General features: G+C 47.4%; 2 protein-coding genes across 2 annotated transcripts; one reads left to right on the forward strand and one right to left on the reverse strand.

The window, feature by feature from the left end:
- The first annotated feature begins 5,913 nt into the window (after nt 1-5,913).
- Art1 (ADP-ribosyltransferase 1) lies at nt 5,914-10,882 on the forward strand. The gene is made up of 4 exons (XM_015477512.2): nt 5,914-6,617; nt 6,926-7,706; nt 8,942-8,983; nt 10,477-10,882. The coding sequence occupies exons 1-4, from the start codon at nt 6,555-6,557 to the stop codon at nt 10,572-10,574; spliced, it is 984 nt and encodes a 327-aa protein (XP_015332998.1). The 5' UTR covers nt 5,914-6,554; the 3' UTR covers nt 10,575-10,882.
- A 530-nt stretch (nt 10,883-11,412) lies between these two features.
- Chrna10 (cholinergic receptor nicotinic alpha 10 subunit) lies at nt 11,413-16,781 on the reverse strand. The gene is made up of 5 exons (XM_015477513.2): nt 16,721-16,781; nt 14,986-15,131; nt 14,466-14,620; nt 13,239-13,771; nt 11,413-12,574 (listed from the first exon to the last, which is right to left on the reverse strand). Exons 1-5 carry the CDS (start codon nt 16,779-16,781, stop codon nt 12,126-12,128), a joined length of 1,344 nt encoding a protein of 447 aa, XP_015332999.1. The 3' UTR covers nt 11,413-12,125.
- Between the last annotated feature and the right edge of the window lie 2,244 nt (nt 16,782-19,025).

The raw sequence follows: 19,025 nt of genomic DNA on the forward strand, positions 1-19,025 counted from the left end.
GCTAGGGTCCCTGGTTGCTAAGAAGTGGTGACTTGAGCACTGGCTAGTTTGCATACAATTTGCATATGACCCACGCGTTGGTCACGTGTTCCAGTCTCAGACTCAGGTGACCCCGTGTTTGTAAACACTAGCTTTCCCTTCCACCCTCTGTAAGCTTGACTATAAATAACCTGGCTCTGAGTTTTGGATGCCCAAGTAGAGGTAATGAGAGAAGGGGCCAGCTGACTTATCAGTAAATGGCTCAGGGAAGAGCTTTCTGACAGCCTGAACATGGAGGAGAGAGTGGGGGTCCTGAACGTCAAAATTTAAGAGATGTCACCTGATGGGGCTGGATTAGGCATGGGAAGTTAGATCTACACAAAGGTCTCTATCCTGATCTTGTTTTACTAATTTGTCCCATCCCTGCCCTGCTCCAACCCTTCAGATTGTCCACCAAATAAAGAGTTTCCTTCACCTGAATCCTTTTTACTCCCCAAACCCTTCCTAAAAACCAAAGAAGATAACAAAATGTGTCCAGGTATGGGGCAGGTAGAGAGGGAGATGGAAACAGTGGCATCTTCCCAGACAGAATGCCTGATAGGGAAATAGCTTCAAGAAAAGTTCTTTTGCTCCTTTCCAATGAGACTAGCCACCTGAGGCCCTCCTAGGTTAGAGAATCAGGAGGCAGTCTACCATTTACCATAATTGTGAAAAATAGCACCTTGCCTACATATCTTACCTGCCCCTCTGCCTGGAGGGACATGAGTGTTTGCAGTTGCAGGGACAGAGGATAGAGTGGGGACAGCTTGGCCTACTGGAACAGCCCCCAAGGACCAGACTTACTGAAATCATTGCATTGTTCTCTCTCCACCCTCTGGCTTTGAGGAACTGCTTCTCCCATCCTAGGACCTAAAATCCCCACAAGTACTCAAGTGATGGACAGGGGTGCTGAGTGGGGTAGAAAGTCCTTCCGGATCACATGGCAAATCAGAGTTGGAGCTGGGACCTAGAACCCAACCTCCTTATGCTGAATCTCTCCTTCCACCTCAGATGAGTCGATATTCACAAGAAAGGAATAAAATGCAAAGAGAAGCCTTCTGAAGCCAGGGTTATTGAAGCCACCCTCTCTTTTTCCTTCTTGGTGAGCAGGGCATAGGACCAAACCCAATGAAGAGGTAGTTTTCCCAGGCAATATCCTCCATGCCTCAGCCGACCTTCCATCTGGCTTTAGGGATTCCTTTTTTCTTGGGCAGAGCACTGGGTCCAACAGACTGGGCAGAGAGACTTGTGTTCCTGAGCCTTGAGGAGACATCCAGAAATAGAAGGGGGAGTGTCACATTTCTGAGCAGCTGTGTGTGGGAGGTACAAGGGGTGGGGAATTGACAGTATAAAGGAGAAATCTGTCCTCCCCTCCCCTGGTGACCATCACGGGAGACCACCAACAGCTTCCCCACCCTGGAAAAGGCCTAGGTAAGGGACAACCCACACTCCTCCAGGTTGTGAGGCAGGGAAACTTTTTTGAAGTGAGATTTGGGGGATTAATGGAACTTTTAGGAATCATAAGGAAAAGTTTTAGGGAACACTTGATAAAGAGGTTTGGGATACTGAGGAAGGTTTGGGGTCATAGGGAAATTTGGGATTCCTGGGGAGAGGTATATACTCACATTTCCAGAAGGGAACGTTCAAGCTGGAAAAGAAGAAACTAACAAGAGAATTGCTATGAACAGGATGAAAGGAAGGACAGAGGAAGGGCAGCTCCCTTGACTGAAGAGAGATTGCCCACTATCTCCACTTCCTCACTTCCCCATTATCCCTAATCCCTCTGACCTCTGTCCCATCTCCCCCTGAAACTTGTCACCAAGGTCAGCCATCTACCTGCTCTTCAGTGTTCTACCTTTTTAGCTGTGCCCCAAAAGCCTCTCCGACTCTCAGTAATCCTTCTGGGGGGGTCTCATCTTCTGGGTTGCCTGGCCTTGGGCTGAGGTCAAGCCTGGTCTCTGTCCAAAGTAACTCATGGGCCAGGAGGGGAGAAAGGCATAGATGAGGGCAGCTCTGTATGCTTAGGGCAGTGACAGAGGACAGCATAGTATCATGGAAGGGGGAGGGGTAGAGGAGTCAGTGGGCTTCCTGAAGGAGGTAGCTCTGGGCTAAGCCTTGAAAAGTGAATAGCCAGGAGCAGGGTGTCCCAGGGAGAGGGGAAACAGCTGGGCCTGTTTGGAACTTGGTTCTGTACTGCAGAAGCCAAGCAGAGGTGGAGGGGAATGGGACTAACGAGGTACAAAGGGCCTCAAAGGCCAGAATACAGGGGCTGAGGATTTAACTCAGTTGGTAGAGTGCTTACTTTGCATGCATGCACAAGGCCCTGGGTTCATGGGCCACCAAAAAAATTTTTTTTTTAAGTCTGGGGTATAGAGATTGGACTTTATCCTGAGGGTGTGAAGGGATGTTTTATTTTCTTTTGCAAGACATGTTCTCATCTCTACTGCCATAATTGTCATCTCTGCATTTTTACTCTAATTTTTTTTTTGGGGGGCACGCATAGGGCCTTGTGCATGCAAGGCAAACACTCTACCAACTTAGCTATATCCCTAGACCTTTACTCTGCTTTTTTTTTTGAGATATTTCTTCCAGTCAGTTTTGGGACAGAGGGTTTTTAAGCAGATTAGGAAGATGACTAGAGCTTCAGCCACAATGAATGTAAAATAGCATCTTAGGAAGATCGTTCTTCCTTCTTGTTCTTTTCTCCAAGTCTCTCTTGTTATCCAGTTGTAACTTATTAATGGTCAGGACCTGAGGTCGAGTTACCATGAAGTTGGAGTATGAGAACTCTTCATCTGCACTGTTCCCTGCTTCATGATAATCTAACAGGGGTGAAAGAGGAGGTAGGGAGGTCTCCAAGGAGGCAAGTGCAGACCTGACTGTGGGGTGAGAGGGGATGAGCAAAGGGAATGAGAATCCAGGAGGGGTCCATATTGTGCCCAGCATTAGTTGGTAACTACACTTTTTGGTTTTGTTTTACAATGTGTGGGTTATAATCCAGGGCCTCCCTCATACCAGGCAAGCACTCTACCACTGAGCAACATCCCCAGCCCTTTTTAAAAAATTTTGAGACACAATCTTGCTGACTGGCCTTGACCTTGTGATTCTCCTGTCTCCTGAGTAGTTAGGATTACAGGGATGTACCACCACACCTGGCTCAATGTCTCTTATCATCATTCAGCTACCTCTTGGACATCTGCCCTTGGAGAATTTGCATTTACAAACTGAAATCACCATGTCCCCTCCAAACCAATCATTCATTCAATGCATTTTTAGTGAGACTCTCTTGTGTTCTGGGACTGCAAAGAGCAAAATGGGCCTTTAAAATCTATTCAGTACAAGATAGTGCCCATAGTTAACAACTGGATACTAGGCACTTAAAAATTTGTAAAGAGGTTAGATCTAACATTAAGTGTTCTTGCCACACATACACACACAAAAAAACAAAGCAAAACAAAAGAAATAAATAAAATAAAAGCAAAGGGATACAAAAAAATTTTTTGAGGTGATAGATATGTTTAATATTTTGATTGGGGTGATGGTATGAGCATAACATTTCCAAACCATATCCCAAATTAATATTCACTTAATTAAAATGAAAAAAAAATAAAAAGAGATCAATAATATCCAGCATTGGCAAAAACATGGAAAAAAGAGCACTTGCCACCTTTTTTAAAAAATATATTTTTTTTAGTTATAGATGGACACAAAACCTTTATTTTATTTGTTTATTTTTTTATGTTCTGGGGATTGAACCCAGTGGCTCATGCAAGGCAAGCACTCTACCACTGAGTCACAACCCTGGCCCTCACCTTCATTTCTGATGGGGACAAAATGGTACCTTTTTGGATGACAGTTTGGCAGTGCCTGTCAAAATTAAAGACATTCATGTTCTTTAAATATCATTCTACTTCTTGAAATAATTCCTATAAAAACATGCACACAAATAGACAAGAATTTATATATATGAATGTTCACTATAAGTGATGCATAATATTTTAAAATTAGGAAAAATACTTAAGTATCTATCATATGATTTAACTATACCATGAAATACACCATGCTGTCATTATAATGAACAAGGTAGATATGTATATACTGACATGGAAGGAAATCCATAATATATTGTTTCTTGGCGGCAGTGGGGTGGGAGGTAATAGGATGTGCATATGTAAGCATGTTTCCTTTCTGAAAAAATGACAATAAAAACCAGAACAAGGGGCTGGGGTTGTAGCTCAGTGATAGGGCACTCGCCTGGCATGGCGTGAGGCACTGGGTTTGATCCTCAGCACTACATAAACCTAAAAATAAATAAAAATAAAAGTATCTGTCTACATACAACTAGGGGGAAAAAAAGCAAAAAAAAAAAAAAAACAAGTGGGGCTTGTTTGAGGCCAGCCTGGCAACTTAGCAAAATCCTGTCTCAAAATGAAATTGGTAGGCTGGGGACATAGCTCAGTTGGTAGAGTGCTTGCCTCATATGCACAAGGCCCTGGGTTCAATCCCCAGCACCATAAAAAAATTTAAAAAAAGAAATGGGCTGGGAGGTCTGGGATGGCTAGGATGTAATTTAGTGGTCGTGGTGCATGCCTGTAATTCCAACAGCTTGGAAGGCTGAGACAGGAGGATCAAAAATTTGAGGCCAGCCTCAGCAATTTAGTGAGATTCTATTTCAAAATAAAAATTTTAAAGTGGTAGGGATAAGCTGGACACAGTGGCACATGCCTGTAATCCCAGTGACTTGGGAGGCTGAGGCAGGTGGATCACAAATTCAAAGCCAGCCTCAGCAACTCAGCAAGGTCCTAAGCAACTTGTTGAAAACCTGTCTGAAAATAAAAAATAAGGGGCTGGAGTTGTGGCTCAATGGTAGAGTGCTTGCCTAGCATGTGTGAGGCACTGGGTTTGATCTTCAGCACCACATAAAAAAATAAATCTATAAACTAAAGGTATTGTGTCCATCTACAACTAAAAATATATTTAAAAAATAAAAATAAAAAAGGCTGGGATGTGGCTCAGTGGTTAAGTGCCCCTGGATTTGATCCTTGGTACAAAAAAAAAGTGCTGGGGATGTAGCTCAGTGGCAGAGCACCCCAATACAATACCACAAAATAAAAATAATAAATTAAACCAGCTGTCTATAGAAAACTATATATATGCATTTAAATATATTATTTGTATATTCTCTGAGAAAGTTCTGAAAGATACCCTTATCACTGGTCTCTCTGTTCCCACTGGCAGGGGTAGGTAAGAGTGGGAAGGACGTGTGCAGAAAGTGAAAGAAGAAAGGGAACTTGGATTTTGTGTTTCATATACCTACTTACCTGGCAGCAAGCACATATTACTTCGAAATAAAATAATAAAAAAGAGGAAGGCCGGATGTGGTGGTGCACACCTGTGATCCCAGTAGCCCGGAAAGCTGAGACCAGGAGGGTCTCGAGTTCAAAGCCAGCCTCAGCAAAAGTGAGGTGCTAAGCAACTCAGTGAGATCCTGTCTCTAAATAAAAAATACAAATTAGGGATGGGGATGTGGCTCAGTGATTAAGTGCCCCTGAGTACCATCCCCTCCAAAAGGGAGAGGCAGGGAGGAAGAAGAAAGATGCAGCACAGTAGCAGCAGCCCTGAATTAGAGACCACCTGTCCGATCCTGACCCAGTGCTGGAACACCCTCTTCTCAGTCACTTTGGGCCCTCAGGGTGCAGGAAGCTGTGGTTCATCCTGCTTCCCAGGGGAGGTGGATGCCCTCTGTACACTCCTCTCTCCCAGCACCAGGGGTCTCTATCAATCCCTCACCGGAAGCAGCTGAGGTTTGGGAGAAGAGGGCTCAAGAGATCTGCAGAGAAAGTGGAGGACCTCTGGATGCCCCCAGGCCCTGCTTTGTCTGTCCCTAGAGTCCTGCTATGGCCCCACCTGCTGACTGCTCCTGGAACTGCCCCTGTTCTGGCCTCACATCCCTTGTGAGGTGAAGCCCAGTCCCTTCACGACTGGTCTTCCCAACATTCCCATCCCCACAAGCTCTGCCAGACTAGATAACATGTTATTCACTCTTTATCCTCAAAGTTCCTCCTTCTGGTACCTTTACTCTTTCCATTGCTGCTGCCCCAAACTCCTTTTTCTCTTCAAGCCCCAACTTTTTCTCACCAAGTCTCAACTTGCTGTTATATTGATCCTAGTTACATGTCATCTCCTCCAGGAAGTCTCCCATGTTCCTTCCAGCAAGAAGAGTTCTCTTGGGCTGGGGTTGTGGCTCAGTGGTAGGGTGCTTGCCTAGCAAGTGTGAGGCACTGGGTTCGATTCTCAGCACCACATACAAATACATAAAATAAAGGTCCATCAACAACTTTAAAAAAAAAGAATTAAAAAAAAAAAAAGAGTCCTCTCTATTCTGAACCTTCATTTATATCTTGGGTGCTCTGTGCGAAGCACTGGGAGTGGCACACACTAGGTGTCAATTAACATTTATTAAACTGTGTAGATTAACATTGCAATTTTCCAGATGAGGAAAAAGACACAGCAACTTGCCCAGGGTCACCTCCAATATGCAGATTCCTGCCATGATGCCTTTGCTACTTGTGTCCATGGGCCTCATGGACACACTTCAGGTACAGTATCCTCTACTGTCCCCATCACCCCAGCAGGGAGCTTGGCTGTCAGCTTCTGAACCCTGGAAGGAGAAACAGAGGGTGGAAGGAATGTCACTTCCCTTGGGGATCACTCTGCCTAAGGGGGCAACCCCAATGCTGGTCTTGGGGAGCTTACAACCGGCAGTTCCAAATCCTCTACCCCTCCAGGTGTGCTTGGGCCCTTTATGCCTTTCTCAAGCCTTATCTCATGGAGGGAGAACTGGGTAATAAGGGCCTCATTCTCACAGGGGCATATCCTCTCGTCCTTGCTGCTCCCTCCCATTCAGGTCCACAGCCACCTCATCACACAACGAGATGTCTTCTCTCAAGAAACACCCCTAGACATGGCCCCAGCCTCCTTTGATGACCAGTACACTGGCTGTGCAGCAGCTATGATGGCTGCCCTTACAGATCTCAACCACACGGAGTTTCAGACCAATAAAGTGTATGCAGATGGCTGGGCACTGGCAAACAGTCAATGGCAGGAGCGCCAGACCTGGGGGCCAATGTGGGGCCTCAGCCCTACCCGCCTTCCCCCACCACCTCCAGGCTTCCGAGATGAGCATGGGGTGGCCCTCTTGGCCTATACAGCCAACAGCCCCCTGCACAAGGAGTTCAATGCAGCCGTGCGCGAGGCAGGCCGCTCTCGGGCTCACTACCTCCATCACTTCTCCTTCAAGACACTCCACTTCCTGTTGACTGAGGCCTTGCAGCTGCTGGGCAGGGGTCAGCGTTCACCCCAGTGCCGCCAGGTGTACCGAGGGGTGCATGGCCTGCGCTTCCGGACAGCAGGGCCTGGGGCTACGGTAAGACTAGGGGGCTTTGCCTCCGCATCCCTGCAGAATGTTGCAGCCCAGCAGTTTGGAGAGGACACCTTCTTTGGCATCTGGACCTGCCTTGGGGCTCCTATCAAGGGTTACTCCTTTTTCCCTGGAGAGGAGGAGGTGCTAATCCCACCGTTTGAGACCTTCCAGGTGATCAATGCCAGCCGACCCGCCCAAGGCCCAGCCCGCATCTACCTCCGTGCCCTGGGCAAGCGCAGCACATACAATTGCGAGTACATCAAAGGTGAGGAGGGGCACAGGGTCAAAACTGTGCAGAAAAGTGGGCTTCTGCATCTACAAAGGATTTTGGCAAAACTGAGCCCTGTCCTGTGTCCCAGGGATACCTTCATACGTATTAAAAGTAAGCCATCAGTGAGGAGCAGCAGTCATGGCACAGTCCCTCCAGCCTCCCATTGTTTCTGAAGTGGAATGCTTCTAGTCCCTGAAGGTATCTAGGCCACAGATGGCCACCTGCTTGATGGGAGGCTAAAGAGGGCTCCCTGACCAAGGCAGGGTCATAAGCTATCTGAGGGGGCAGGCACACCTGGTCACACTCTTCTCCCAGCAGGAAAGGAACTCATTTCCAGCTACAGAATCAATACACAGACTGCTGTGGCCAAAAATGAGTGAAAGTCCCAACTTCCATTTCTAGGAGAAGCATATTTATAATACAGAATAGGAATTGTGTGCTGTATCATGTGCTGGGTTGGGAGGGGGCGAGACAGCAGCTGGCGTTACACTCCAAAGTTTCACTTCAGGCTTAGGTCAGGCAGGTGTTGATTGCCCCTCCTGTCCCATCCTGGGTCTGGCTGGAGACAGAATCATGAGGTGAAGACAGGTCCATTAATTTCTGAAGAGGCTGTGCACTGCTGTTCCTGGCCGAGCAAGGCTCAGTTTTATTTATTCTTTTTAAATAGTTGTAGATGGACAACATGCCTTTATTTTTATTTATTTACTTTTTTATGTGGTGCTGAGGATTGAACCCAGTGCCTCACACATGGTAGACAAGTGCTGTGCTACTGAGCTACAGCCCCAGCCCAAGGCTCAGTTTTCATAGAGGACAGAACTGTGACCCCGGCTAAAATGGTCCATTGTGGCTTCTGGTCCCAATTTGGACAGGAAGCATAATGACATGAGCTGACAGAGAAGACAGGCCAAAACACAAGTCCCCTTGGCTGGTTCAAGGAGCCGGAGAGGTGAGTGTAGCAAGGAGGCACAGTTACAGCTATGGGAGCAAAAGTCGCCCAGAAGGGGCCCTAGCTTTGATGACTGCCTTCTGGCCCCACTGCTCATGGATCAAGTTAAACAGCCCAGGGAATTCCCATCCTGGGCTAGAGGGAAATGGACCAGCAGAACTAGAAGGAAATGGACCAGCTTTTTCTAAGCAAGACAGGGCTGAGTCACCAGAGCTCTGAGGGTTCTTTTCACCTGGAAAGATACTGAGGCTTTTGTTGATTTTTTGCTCTTTGTTTCCTACAGACAAGAAGTGCAAGTCTGGATCCTGTCATCTGGATAACTCAGGTAAGGGCCGCAGGCATCCGAGAGACTCAGGGTAGGGATGGCCTTTTACTTCAGCTACAGAACCCACTGTCCCTATTAATGTATTCAGTACTTGCTCAGACCCACCTTTGAAGGCCAAGGCCTGGTCTTGGGTTCTGGAAGTCTGGATTCTAGTCCCGCCTCTACTTTAATTTTCTCTATGACCAACCTGTTTTTCTCTGGGCCTCAATTTCCCTATTTGTAAATAAGCAAATAAGACCAGATGTCACCAGGGTTTCTTCTCTTCCTTTGAACACCTATCTATGCTAGGGCTTACCTGGGCCACCACTTCTCTTTGAGGAAATAGGCTACTTCCAGAGAAGAAACAGCAACTCCCCTGCCCCCAGCTGTGGGTCCTTCCTCCCTTCCTCTCTTGGGGGCTCTCCAAGTCACCGGCAGGAAGGATCCCAGTCTCATTTTGTTCTCCCCATTCTCCTGACAGTAGTACTTAAGAGTTCCAGGTGCATCACAACATTATCCTACCATACTCCAGTATCACCCCATTCTATGGAAAACAGAACTAAGGCCCAGAGAGAAGCAACCAGCCCTTGGCCACACAGCTCCTAAGGGGCTGTAGAACCAAACTCTGAACCACCCTACAGGATGGCTCCCACCTTCCCCACACATCATCTCATCTATCCTTACCAGACAATAGTCTGATAGAAGGAGGCAGAACAGGATTATGGACCTCATTATATATAGTAAAGTGAGACCAGAGACAGAAGCGACTTGCCTAAGGTGACAGAATAAGTGGCAAAGCCAAGACCAGAGGCTATCCCAGCCACAAACTCAGGCCTCTTCTTTAAGTTCTGATATAATTTCAGACACTGGAAGAATTTAGGATGTCTCCCCCACAGTCTACCCAGCATGTCTCCTACCAGGTATGGGCAGAGGAGCCAAGTTTAGCATTACTAGACCTCATTCAGATCTCTATCCCTCATTCTATCCCACCCTCACACCACATTTTTGTCGACTTCAGAAGGCATGGGGTTCAACCTAAAGACCTCTGGAAGGGGAACCTGGGCTCTCACTGATCTCTATATTAGTCTACCTTACTCTCTCAATTCTTGCGTTTCATCTGTCTTCCATTATATTTTGTGTATCAGTCCTGCACACTCTGACAGTTTCTCCATCCTGTTTCTTTTTTCTTTTTTAGTTATAGTTGGACACAATACCTTTATTTATTTTTATGCCGTGCTGAGGATTGAACCTAGGGCCTCACACGAGCGAGGTGAGTGCTCTACCACTGAGCCACAACCTCAGCCCATTTTATTTTTTTTCTTTTTAATATTTTTTTTAGTTGTAGATGGATTCAATATCTTTATTTTATGTGGTGCTGAGAATAGAACCCAGTGCCTTAGCTAGGCAAGCATTCTACCGCTGAGCCACAATCCCAGCCCCTCCGTCTTGTTTCATAATGTCCTCACTTTGCTCCTAAATCTCTCTCTCCCTCCCCATCTTTGCTTTCCCTGCAGCTACAGGTCAAGGCTCCCTCTTCACAGTCTGGTCCCTTCTGCTGCTGCTCCAGTTCCTTGTCGTGGGGTCCCTTCCAGAGAGTCCAGGCTTCCTCTGATCCATCAGACACTGAGCAGCCTTACCTGACATTCTGCCAACCTAAGGATGTTGGCCATGTGTGTACTTTAAGTGTAGCCAAGATGCCTGGTAAACCCATTTGCAGGGATCTGGGACCTTCTCTGACAGCTTCCAGACCTCTCAGACCTGGAGACACAATAAAGAATTTAGGGACTGAATCTTCCACCAGGGTGCTAGGAATGATACTCTGACTAGAGGCAGGAGGATTCCAGAACAGGCAATCACTCACTTGGAGATAGAAGAGATTTCAATTTATTGGGGGCTGACTGGGTAGGAAAGCACTTGGCCATAGGACTTGCTAGTGTAATTCAAATGCTTCACATATTTACCTGGAAAGCTCTAATTCACTCCTCCAGGAAGCCTTCTCTGACCTCTGCCACCTGCCTGGGTTATGGGCCCTGCCTCTGTGAATGCTTCCCATATCAGATTGTGAGATTCCTGAGGATAGGGACCGAGTCTGAGGCACAGAGATAATGCCTGGAACTGTGTGGAAGTCAGAAAGGGACAAATTCCTGTGAAAGGCTGGTCTCTGCACTGCCCCTACTTTGGACACTTTCAAGCTCGCCAAATGTAAGTGTGTGGGAATTGGATGGACTGCATCTAAGTCCAGAGCTCAGAGAGAAGAAGAAATAGAGCTTTAGGCCCTCTCTGAGAGTCCCAGCCAAATCCCAGTTTTCTTGTCAGCAAAGATGTTAATTTATGCTGTGATTCATGAGTCCTGAGGTGCCTGTCTCTAGAGAAAAACATGGATCCCTGACTTCTGCCACCATAGACCACCAGGGGAAGACAGGACATCAAGGAGATACTAGGCACACACTTTATTATAGATTAAGGCTTTGGAAACAGATGTCTGTTTCACTTCTTGCTCTGGAAAGCAGACAACGAATTGTTTTCCCTGAGCCCTAGATAGTGATAGGCAAGACCAACCATGTTTCCAAAGCAGTGGCTGCCTATAAAGACAGGAAATGCAGTAACCCTCTTCCTTCTCTTCCTTCTTCCTTCCTTCCTGAGCTGGGGATTGAATCCAGGACATTTTAACACTGAGCTACATTCCCAGGCCTTTTTTAATTTTTGAGACAGGGTCTCGCTAATTGCTGAGGTGGGCCTCAAACTTGTGTGATCCTCCTTCCTTAGCCTCCTGAGCTGCTGGGATTACAGGGGTGCACCACCATACCCCGCTGCTGTTTCTTATGTAATCACCTGCTCTTTCCCCACTAAGAGCTCTAACTCTGAGCATGGTCATTCAGTTCTGTCCAAGTTTATACTTCGATCTTGATCCTTCCTGGAGTTCTTCTTTAGGAATTAGGGCAGTGTTAGGATCTGGATCCCGCTTAGTCAGGGCATGGACACAACAAGGGTTCCTTGTAGATTGTGAAATCAGCAGTACTGATTCTGAAGAGAGGGTTTCCCAGGGTCTTAGCAGCAGTAAGGAGAGGCTGGATTATTTGAGGATCAACAACCACCTGGCTTTTGCCATCCATCCTGTGGCTGCTGTGGCTATGGATGCTTTCTGGGACCCAGTCCCAGCTCCTCACAGGGCCTGTACCAGCACCAGAAGACTCATGACCAGGGTCATGGAAAAGAAGATTCCCAGGAAGAAGCGGTCCATCACACGTGCCAGGCGCTTCCAGTCTTCACGGCGGCGCTGGGCAGCCCTGTGGCTGCAGAAGGTGCTGGCAATGGTGGATACATGGTGTAATAGGGCTTCCTGCCTGCACAGACAATGTGGCTCATGGCAAGGCCCTGCTGGGGGGCCAGCAGGCGGCTGGGGGCTGGGGACTGGCTCCGGTGGCCTGGGCTGTCCACAGGGCTCCCCTCGTTCTCGCACACACAGGCCTCTTGCCAGGTGTCCTAGCAGGAGGACCCTAGCCCAGGCTGGTACTGGGCGGGCACTGGGACCACAGTAATGCAGATTCATGATAAGGATGGTAAGTGCTGTCGAGAATGTAACCATGGTCATAGTGGCCATGTAGTACTTCCCTGTAAGAGAAATAACCAGTTGGGGTCCCAAAGAACTTCAGGATCATGAGTTTCTCAGCTGCCTCCCCCTAAATAGAAGCCCTCCAGAAGGCTTTGAGGACTCTTCAAACCCAATGAATAGAAAAACAAAGGAGTTAAGAGCCCAGTTCTCCTCATTCCTCATCCCTCCCAGTGCACCCTCAGAAGTTGCCTGCCTCCTGCTTGTTTTCTACACTGGTGGAGGCCCATATAGTTATGGGCATACTCTCAGGCTACATGCCAATCCTTTCTATACAACTGGGACAACAAGACGTTGTCCACAGACGTCTGTGGTAATGCTCACCTAAGTTAATAAATGTCAAACACACAGAAGAATGCCTGGCACACAGGGAGCACACAATACATTTTGCCTATTATTATATGATCTTCCTTCATCAAAGCCCCAAGACTGACTCCTTCCCGCCCCTAGTGGTGAGGGCTTTTCTACTTTTTTCCCCTCACTTCAAAATGCAGGATGCGCCCATGACTCACTCTCTCCCACTGAAGCAGAGCCACTCTGCGGCCTCAATCCCTGAATCCGCTCCTGGTTGGGCTGGAGCTCAGCGCTCCCCTGCCCTGTATTATGGATGCCCAGGAGCCTCAGCCCAGAAGGGGACCACCTCTCCCAACGTCCAGGCGGGCTCACCGATAAGTGGCACGCTCTCTGCTGGCGGCATACTCTCAGCCAGGAGCAGCTGGAAGACGGTGAGCGCCAGTAGCACGGTGACCCCGAGTGACACCTTCTCTCCCGAATTAGCTGGTAGGTGGAAGGCGAGTGGCGCAAGCAGCGAGATGAGCACGCAGGGAAGCAGCAGGTTGCACACATAGGCGGCAGCGCGGCGGCGCAGCAGCAGCGTGAAGGTCACGTCGGGGTAGGGCTCTGAGCAACAGCCATAGGTGAGCACACGCCGCCGGGCCGGCATGCCCAGCACACGCCACTCCACGTTTTCCACGAAGTCAGCCAGGCTGGCGGCGGCGCCACGAGGCCGCACATCCAGCTGATGCCCACCATGTGTCCATGAGCCAAACGTCAGTCCACAGCGCTGAGCGTCGAATGGGAAGGCTGACACGTCTACGCGGCATGAGCTACGCGTGATGGCCGGTGCATCCCAGCGCACTGCGCCATCATGCCGCACAACCACATTCGTGCTGGCGGATGCTGATGACTGCGCGTCAGCCCTGCGAGCAAGCGGGACGAGGCTCACCAAAGTGGCCACAGCGGAAGAGTGCCCCTTAATTCATAGAGGGCAGTGCAGCACCAAGGGTGGAGTATGCCGTAAAGTGAAATTCCACCTTTGGAGGTCTAAAATATGTAGTGCCTGAAGGAGTCTGAAGGGACACAGTGCTAGCCCAGGACAGGACAAAAAGGCTTTTGTAAAACTGGTGGTGATGTTGGGAGTATCCTTGGGTATCATCTTCAAAACTCATTAGAGGGCCACGGGAAAGCTATGTAATACCACGTATTATTTGGGAGAGACAGAACTGATTAAGGTGTCATAAAAGAATGCTTCAGAGAGCTAGACCCTGGAAGAGAAAGCTCTGGGAATCCCTGAGACTTCGAGCTGGTCTTGCAGAGTGGAGGGTGCCAGAGAGGTAATGTACCACAGACATCTTTCTTTGAGAGACATAATTGGTCAGAACCATGTAACGGGTTCCCAGGACACATTCAGTCTGAGTTGGCTTGGGACAGCCTAAAATGGGGGCCCCATGGAGGGTCTGTGAGCTTCTGGTATTTTAGATGGGTCCCAGGGAGAGTTTCCTGGGCAGCATAGCAACAGAGATTAGGTGGTGGGGAGGGGGATCAATACACACCCAGGGCTAAGGGCAACTCTCTAAAGGGATAGGAAAGGGGAGGGGCCCAGGCAGGCAGTACTTGTTATAGAGCACGATGTCTGGCCGCCACACAAGACTACTGGGGATGCGGATGGAATCCAGGCCACCATAGGCATTGGGGTCCCATCGTAGGTAGGCATCCATCCATTCCTGCCGGATCCACAGGTACAGGGTCAGCACCTGGTTCCGTTCATCCTGGTGGGGGTAGGGAGTAGACATCTGTATAAACATATCTTGCCCTCTTTGTGCATACTCACCTACAGGATTCTGGTCAGCACCCACTAAAATGATTTGTATATACAGTCTAGTACTTGTTATGTCACCTTGGCCTCACTTTCTTCAGCAGTTACATGGGGTGAGATTCAGGTATGAGATTGAGTTCAGGTGGGCAAAGTGTTGGGCACAGTGGGAACCCCACAATTAATAGATGTTATCATTGTTGTTAATATAATGCTTGCAGATAAAGAATTGTTGGGATAATAATCCCCATCTCTTATCCCTTTGTCCCCTTGACATGGTTACAAATAACATTCTACAGCTGTACTACCACCATAACGCACCATATCGATGATCTGGGACAATGTCACTTCCAAGGTCACATTCAGAGTCTGGTCTGTGTCTGCCACAGGTCTGAGGGCACTTGTGTAGTTGGCGAAGAGGTCACGGAACAGCTTGTGAGCCAGCCTGCCCTCAGCTCCCAAGCACTCTGGAGGATTGATTAGAAGGGTTGTCCATACATGACCCTAGTCGAGGGGCTCTTTGCTCATATCCTCCACCCCTGGCTGGAACCTTATCATCTGCTTCACTATTTTATAGCCTTCTGATATTTGTCCTCTGTCCCTTTAGCTATGGCTCTTTCCTCCCTGGTCTGCCTCTAGGGAGGAATTAAGTAAAGACCATGGAACTCGTCTCTGGAGCAATGCTGACTATTTCTTCCCCACTCTTCCCTGCCCAAGGACCTGGATTCTTCCTGCCTTGCTACAGAGGCTAGAAGGACCCAAATAGGCCACAGGAATCCAAATTGTTATCCAGGTATTCTGAATTCTATTATCCTGTACCTCTATTCTCTCAAATCTTTCCACTCCTTCATCTACATTTCAACTGTTTTTCCCAAAGCTTCCAATATATGGAACATTCCCTCTTTTGCAGTCAGCTACTGGTTAGTTGGTCTGTTTGTTTGCTTGCTTGTTTTGAGACAGGGTCTCACTGTGTTGCTCGGTCTCAACTCCTGTGCTCTTGCCTCAGCCTCCTAGGTAGCTGGGACTATAGGTGCATACCACTGTGCCTAGCATTATCTCTTTGTAAAACACATTAGGTCTCCCTCCCCACTCTGTACTGCGGATTGAACCCAGGGCCTAGCCTCCCCTCTTTTAAAACATTTTGAGACAGGGCCTTGTGAAGTTGCTGAGGCTAGCCTCAAATGTGGGATTCTCCTGCTTCAGTCTCTTGAGTAGCAGGTACTACAGGCATGCACCACTGCACCCAGCTCACACTAACCTTCCTAAGACATTTTCCTCATTCCCTGACTTAAACATTATTCTCTCAATCCTGTCCCATGCTCTGAAACTTTTTTTTTTTTTTGGTGCTGGGGATCAAGTCCAGGGCCTGGTACATTCTAAGGTTGTCTTCTACCACTGAGCTACACCCCTAACTCCTAAAATCTGCTTATTATCTGTGTTTACTATCTCAGCAAACTGCATCCCTAGTGACCTCAGGAAATCTGGGAATTATCCTGCCTTTGTCTTCTCTCTCCTTCTTCGCTTGCAATCCAGTCAGTCTCCAAATCCTGTCAGGTCCTCCAAATTCTGCTAGACATCTCTTGAATCCATTCTCTCCTCTCCATCTCAGGACACTTCCTCCCTCCTGAGCCATGGCAGCAGCAGCATCCTCACTGCTGCTCCTATCTCAAGTTTATTCTCTCCTACCACCCTTCATGCCTCCTGTAAATCAAGCTTTTAAACATGCAAATCTGACCAGGCCAGTACCTGCTTAAAACCTTTAAGGGCTCCCACTGGCTGTAAGATAAAGCCCTGATCTGGCATTCAAGGTCCTTCTCTGACTTTTCCAGCTCTGTCTCTGGAAGATCCCCCTGTCACTGTTCCCACCCCAGACAGGCAAGTCCCCTTTCACCCTCTTTAGCACTCCCTTCCTTCACAGTCCCAGCCTGAGAGCTTGTTCCCAGCATAAAAATTACTGAAGAGAAAGAAAAAGAGAGACCATGTGGAGAGAGCATTGGGGCAAGAGGAATAGCAGCAATAGCAGGAGAGGCTGTGGCTGGTTCACTGAGCTTCCTACCTGCCGAGAGCAGGAGCAGGAGCAGAAGGCCCAGGCAGAGGTGGTGACTCCAGGTCTCCATGGCCCTGTTACAGCCAGAGGTGGGGCAGGTCACTGGCCAGACCTAGGACAGCATCAGGCCCAGCCAGCAAGAATGGTGTGGACAGCACCTGAAAATCAGAAAAAGACTGAGAACTCTTGTGTCCACCTACCCTCTGGTGAACTCTGTGGCCCTTTTAGTTATCTGACCTTCTGATTCATACCTGCCCTACTATGTTAGTATGTGGCCCTTGGCACCTGTTGTTTTTTCCTTCTTTGCTGGTTCTTACCGCTTCTGGCCTGAAGTCTCTCTCCCTTTCTATGCTCTGTAACCATTTACTTCTAATCTCTCAATTTCCTTTTCTTCTGTAACCATCTTGGTCCCTCTGCCTCCCTGACTCTGATCTTTCTCTGCCCCTTTCCACTCTCCCTTTCTCCTTTTGTTTCAGAACCCCCTGACTTCTGTCCTCTGTTCTTTGCACCTGAACTCTAGGTGAGTTTGTTGATCTCCCAACAGAACCAGGGGTAGGAATGTTATCAGCCTGAGGGTTCTGAGGCATAGGATAGTGGCCCCTCCCTCCTTGCCCTTTTTATTAGCTTACAGGGTTGGGGCACCTGTGCCCATGGAAACAGCAATTGAAACTGACACCTCAGGCTGTTGGGACCTAAATTATTCAAATTCTGTAAAGCAGCACTCAGGCTGAGTCCATCCTAGGACTGAGTACATTCTAAGGTTGTCATAAGCCATAGGCTTAAGGGTGTGTGAGGCCAGGGCCCATGGATGGCAATTGTTCTTCCAGCTCTGAAACCATTGCCTGAATTCTGGAGGCTTGCTTTCCACCTGCAGCTTTCCTCTCAGTGAGGCTAGGTGCTTTGTGCCATGAAACCTTTCCCCTCCTGGTGGGAGTCATGCTGAGCCTTAGGCCATGCCAGGGGATGCAGCCCGTATCCTCTTCACAGAGTCCTTGCAGTCTGACTTCGTCCCCTCCCTCCCCGACAATGTCCAAACACTGACAGTGTGGGGTTAGAGGGAAAGTTTAGGCTTTCAGCTCAGCTTTATGAGCTGTCTGATCTGGGTGATATTGAAACTCTGAGTTTCAGTTTTCTCAATCTGGATAATGGGATTACTGGTACTCACCTTGAAAGCTGAAGAATTAAATGTAATAACCAGAGAGTACAAGATAAGTGCCTAAGGTAGTAGACAATCAATAGTATTTGTTGTAAGGTGTGAATTAGGACAGCTTCAGGATCATACACTTAAAATTCACAGGTATTTACCATGCAGTTTTACATGCTTTTGTCAAAGTTGGCCCATTAACTGACCAATGGCTATACATACTTTTCTGGCAATTACATTCATGGCCTAGAATCAGATATTGTAGATATGTCAATTCCTTGCTTTCTCCAGCCCAGTCCTCTCTCCTACATGATCCCTATATCCACCCACCTTCCCAATCTCCCTCTGGATGTTGCATGTGTTTCACATCATTTCAAAATGCAAGTGCTCACAATACCCAACACCCTTTCATTCTAAAAACTCTTAGCAAACTCAGAACAAAGAGGAACTTCCTCAACTTAATAAAGAACAAAAAATCTTATGGCTAACATTATATTTAATAGTGAGAAATTAGAAGCTTCTTTCCTAAGAGCAGAACAAGGAGGAGCAAATGAGAGCAGAGACATGGGGAAGCAAAGAGTGATGCATATTAAGATTTCTGGTAATATCAAAGGAGAAGAGCCTGCCCTTCCTTCTAGAATTACTGCTTTATGTCAACACGATGCAACTTGTTTGTTTCAGAATTCCTTTTAATGACAAAATGATTTGGGAGGAATGTAGGTACTCATAATAGGAGAATGGCATGTAGACTATTCTCAGTGATAAAGCATGTACTTGCCATTATGTGAAACCCTAGGTTTGATCCCAACACCAAAAAATAAATGAACAAATAAATAAGTTTTGAAGGCTTTGTAGCAACATGAAAAAACACATGATATATGAAATAGAATGTCAACTACAATCAGAGCCAATAGAAGTGGTATGAGGATAAGAATATAAACTTTCTCGTTAGACCAAATTGAGAATTCAGTTCCCATTTTCTCTCCCACATAAGCTGTGTGATCATCTGCACATTTCTTGATTTCTCTGGGTTTTGGTTTTCTTTGCCAGGAAGAAACCAAATTAAAAACTCAATAAATAAATATTAGTCCCTGTATCAAATGAAATATTTCTTATATTTAGTATGTTTTGGGGTGAAAATGTTATATTGAAAAAAAGTTAATAGTCCAA

This window comes from Marmota marmota, unplaced genomic scaffold, assembly GCF_001458135.2.
Source record: "Marmota marmota marmota unplaced genomic scaffold, marMar, whole genome shotgun sequence".
NCBI classification, from domain to species: domain Eukaryota; kingdom Metazoa; phylum Chordata; class Mammalia; order Rodentia; family Sciuridae; genus Marmota; species Marmota marmota.

Excerpts from the sequence above, each read along its gene's own strand:
- Art1 (XM_015477512.2), top strand. The coding sequence starts at position 6,555 with ATGCAGATTCCTGCCATGATGCCTTTGCTACTTGTGTCCATGGGCCTC. Across the intron at positions 6,618-6,925 it reads GCCTCATGGACACACTTCAG|GTCCACAGCCACCTCATCAC; the intron begins GTACAGTATCCT and ends CCTCCCATTCAG. Across the intron at positions 8,984-10,476 it reads CTGTCATCTGGATAACTCAG|CTACAGGTCAAGGCTCCCTC; the intron begins GTAAGGGCCGCA and ends CTTTCCCTGCAG.
- Chrna10 (XM_015477513.2), bottom strand. The coding sequence starts at position 16,781 with ATGGAGACCTGGAGTCACCACCTCTGCCTGGGCCTTCTGCTCCTGCTC. Across the intron at positions 13,772-14,465 it reads GACATCGTGCTCTATAACAA|GGCTGACGCGCAGTCATCAG; the intron begins GTACTGCCTGCC and ends GCTTGCTCGCAG. Across the intron at positions 12,575-13,238 it reads AGAGAGCGTGCCACTTATCG|GGAAGTACTACATGGCCACT; the intron begins GTGAGCCCGCCT and ends TTTCTCTTACAG.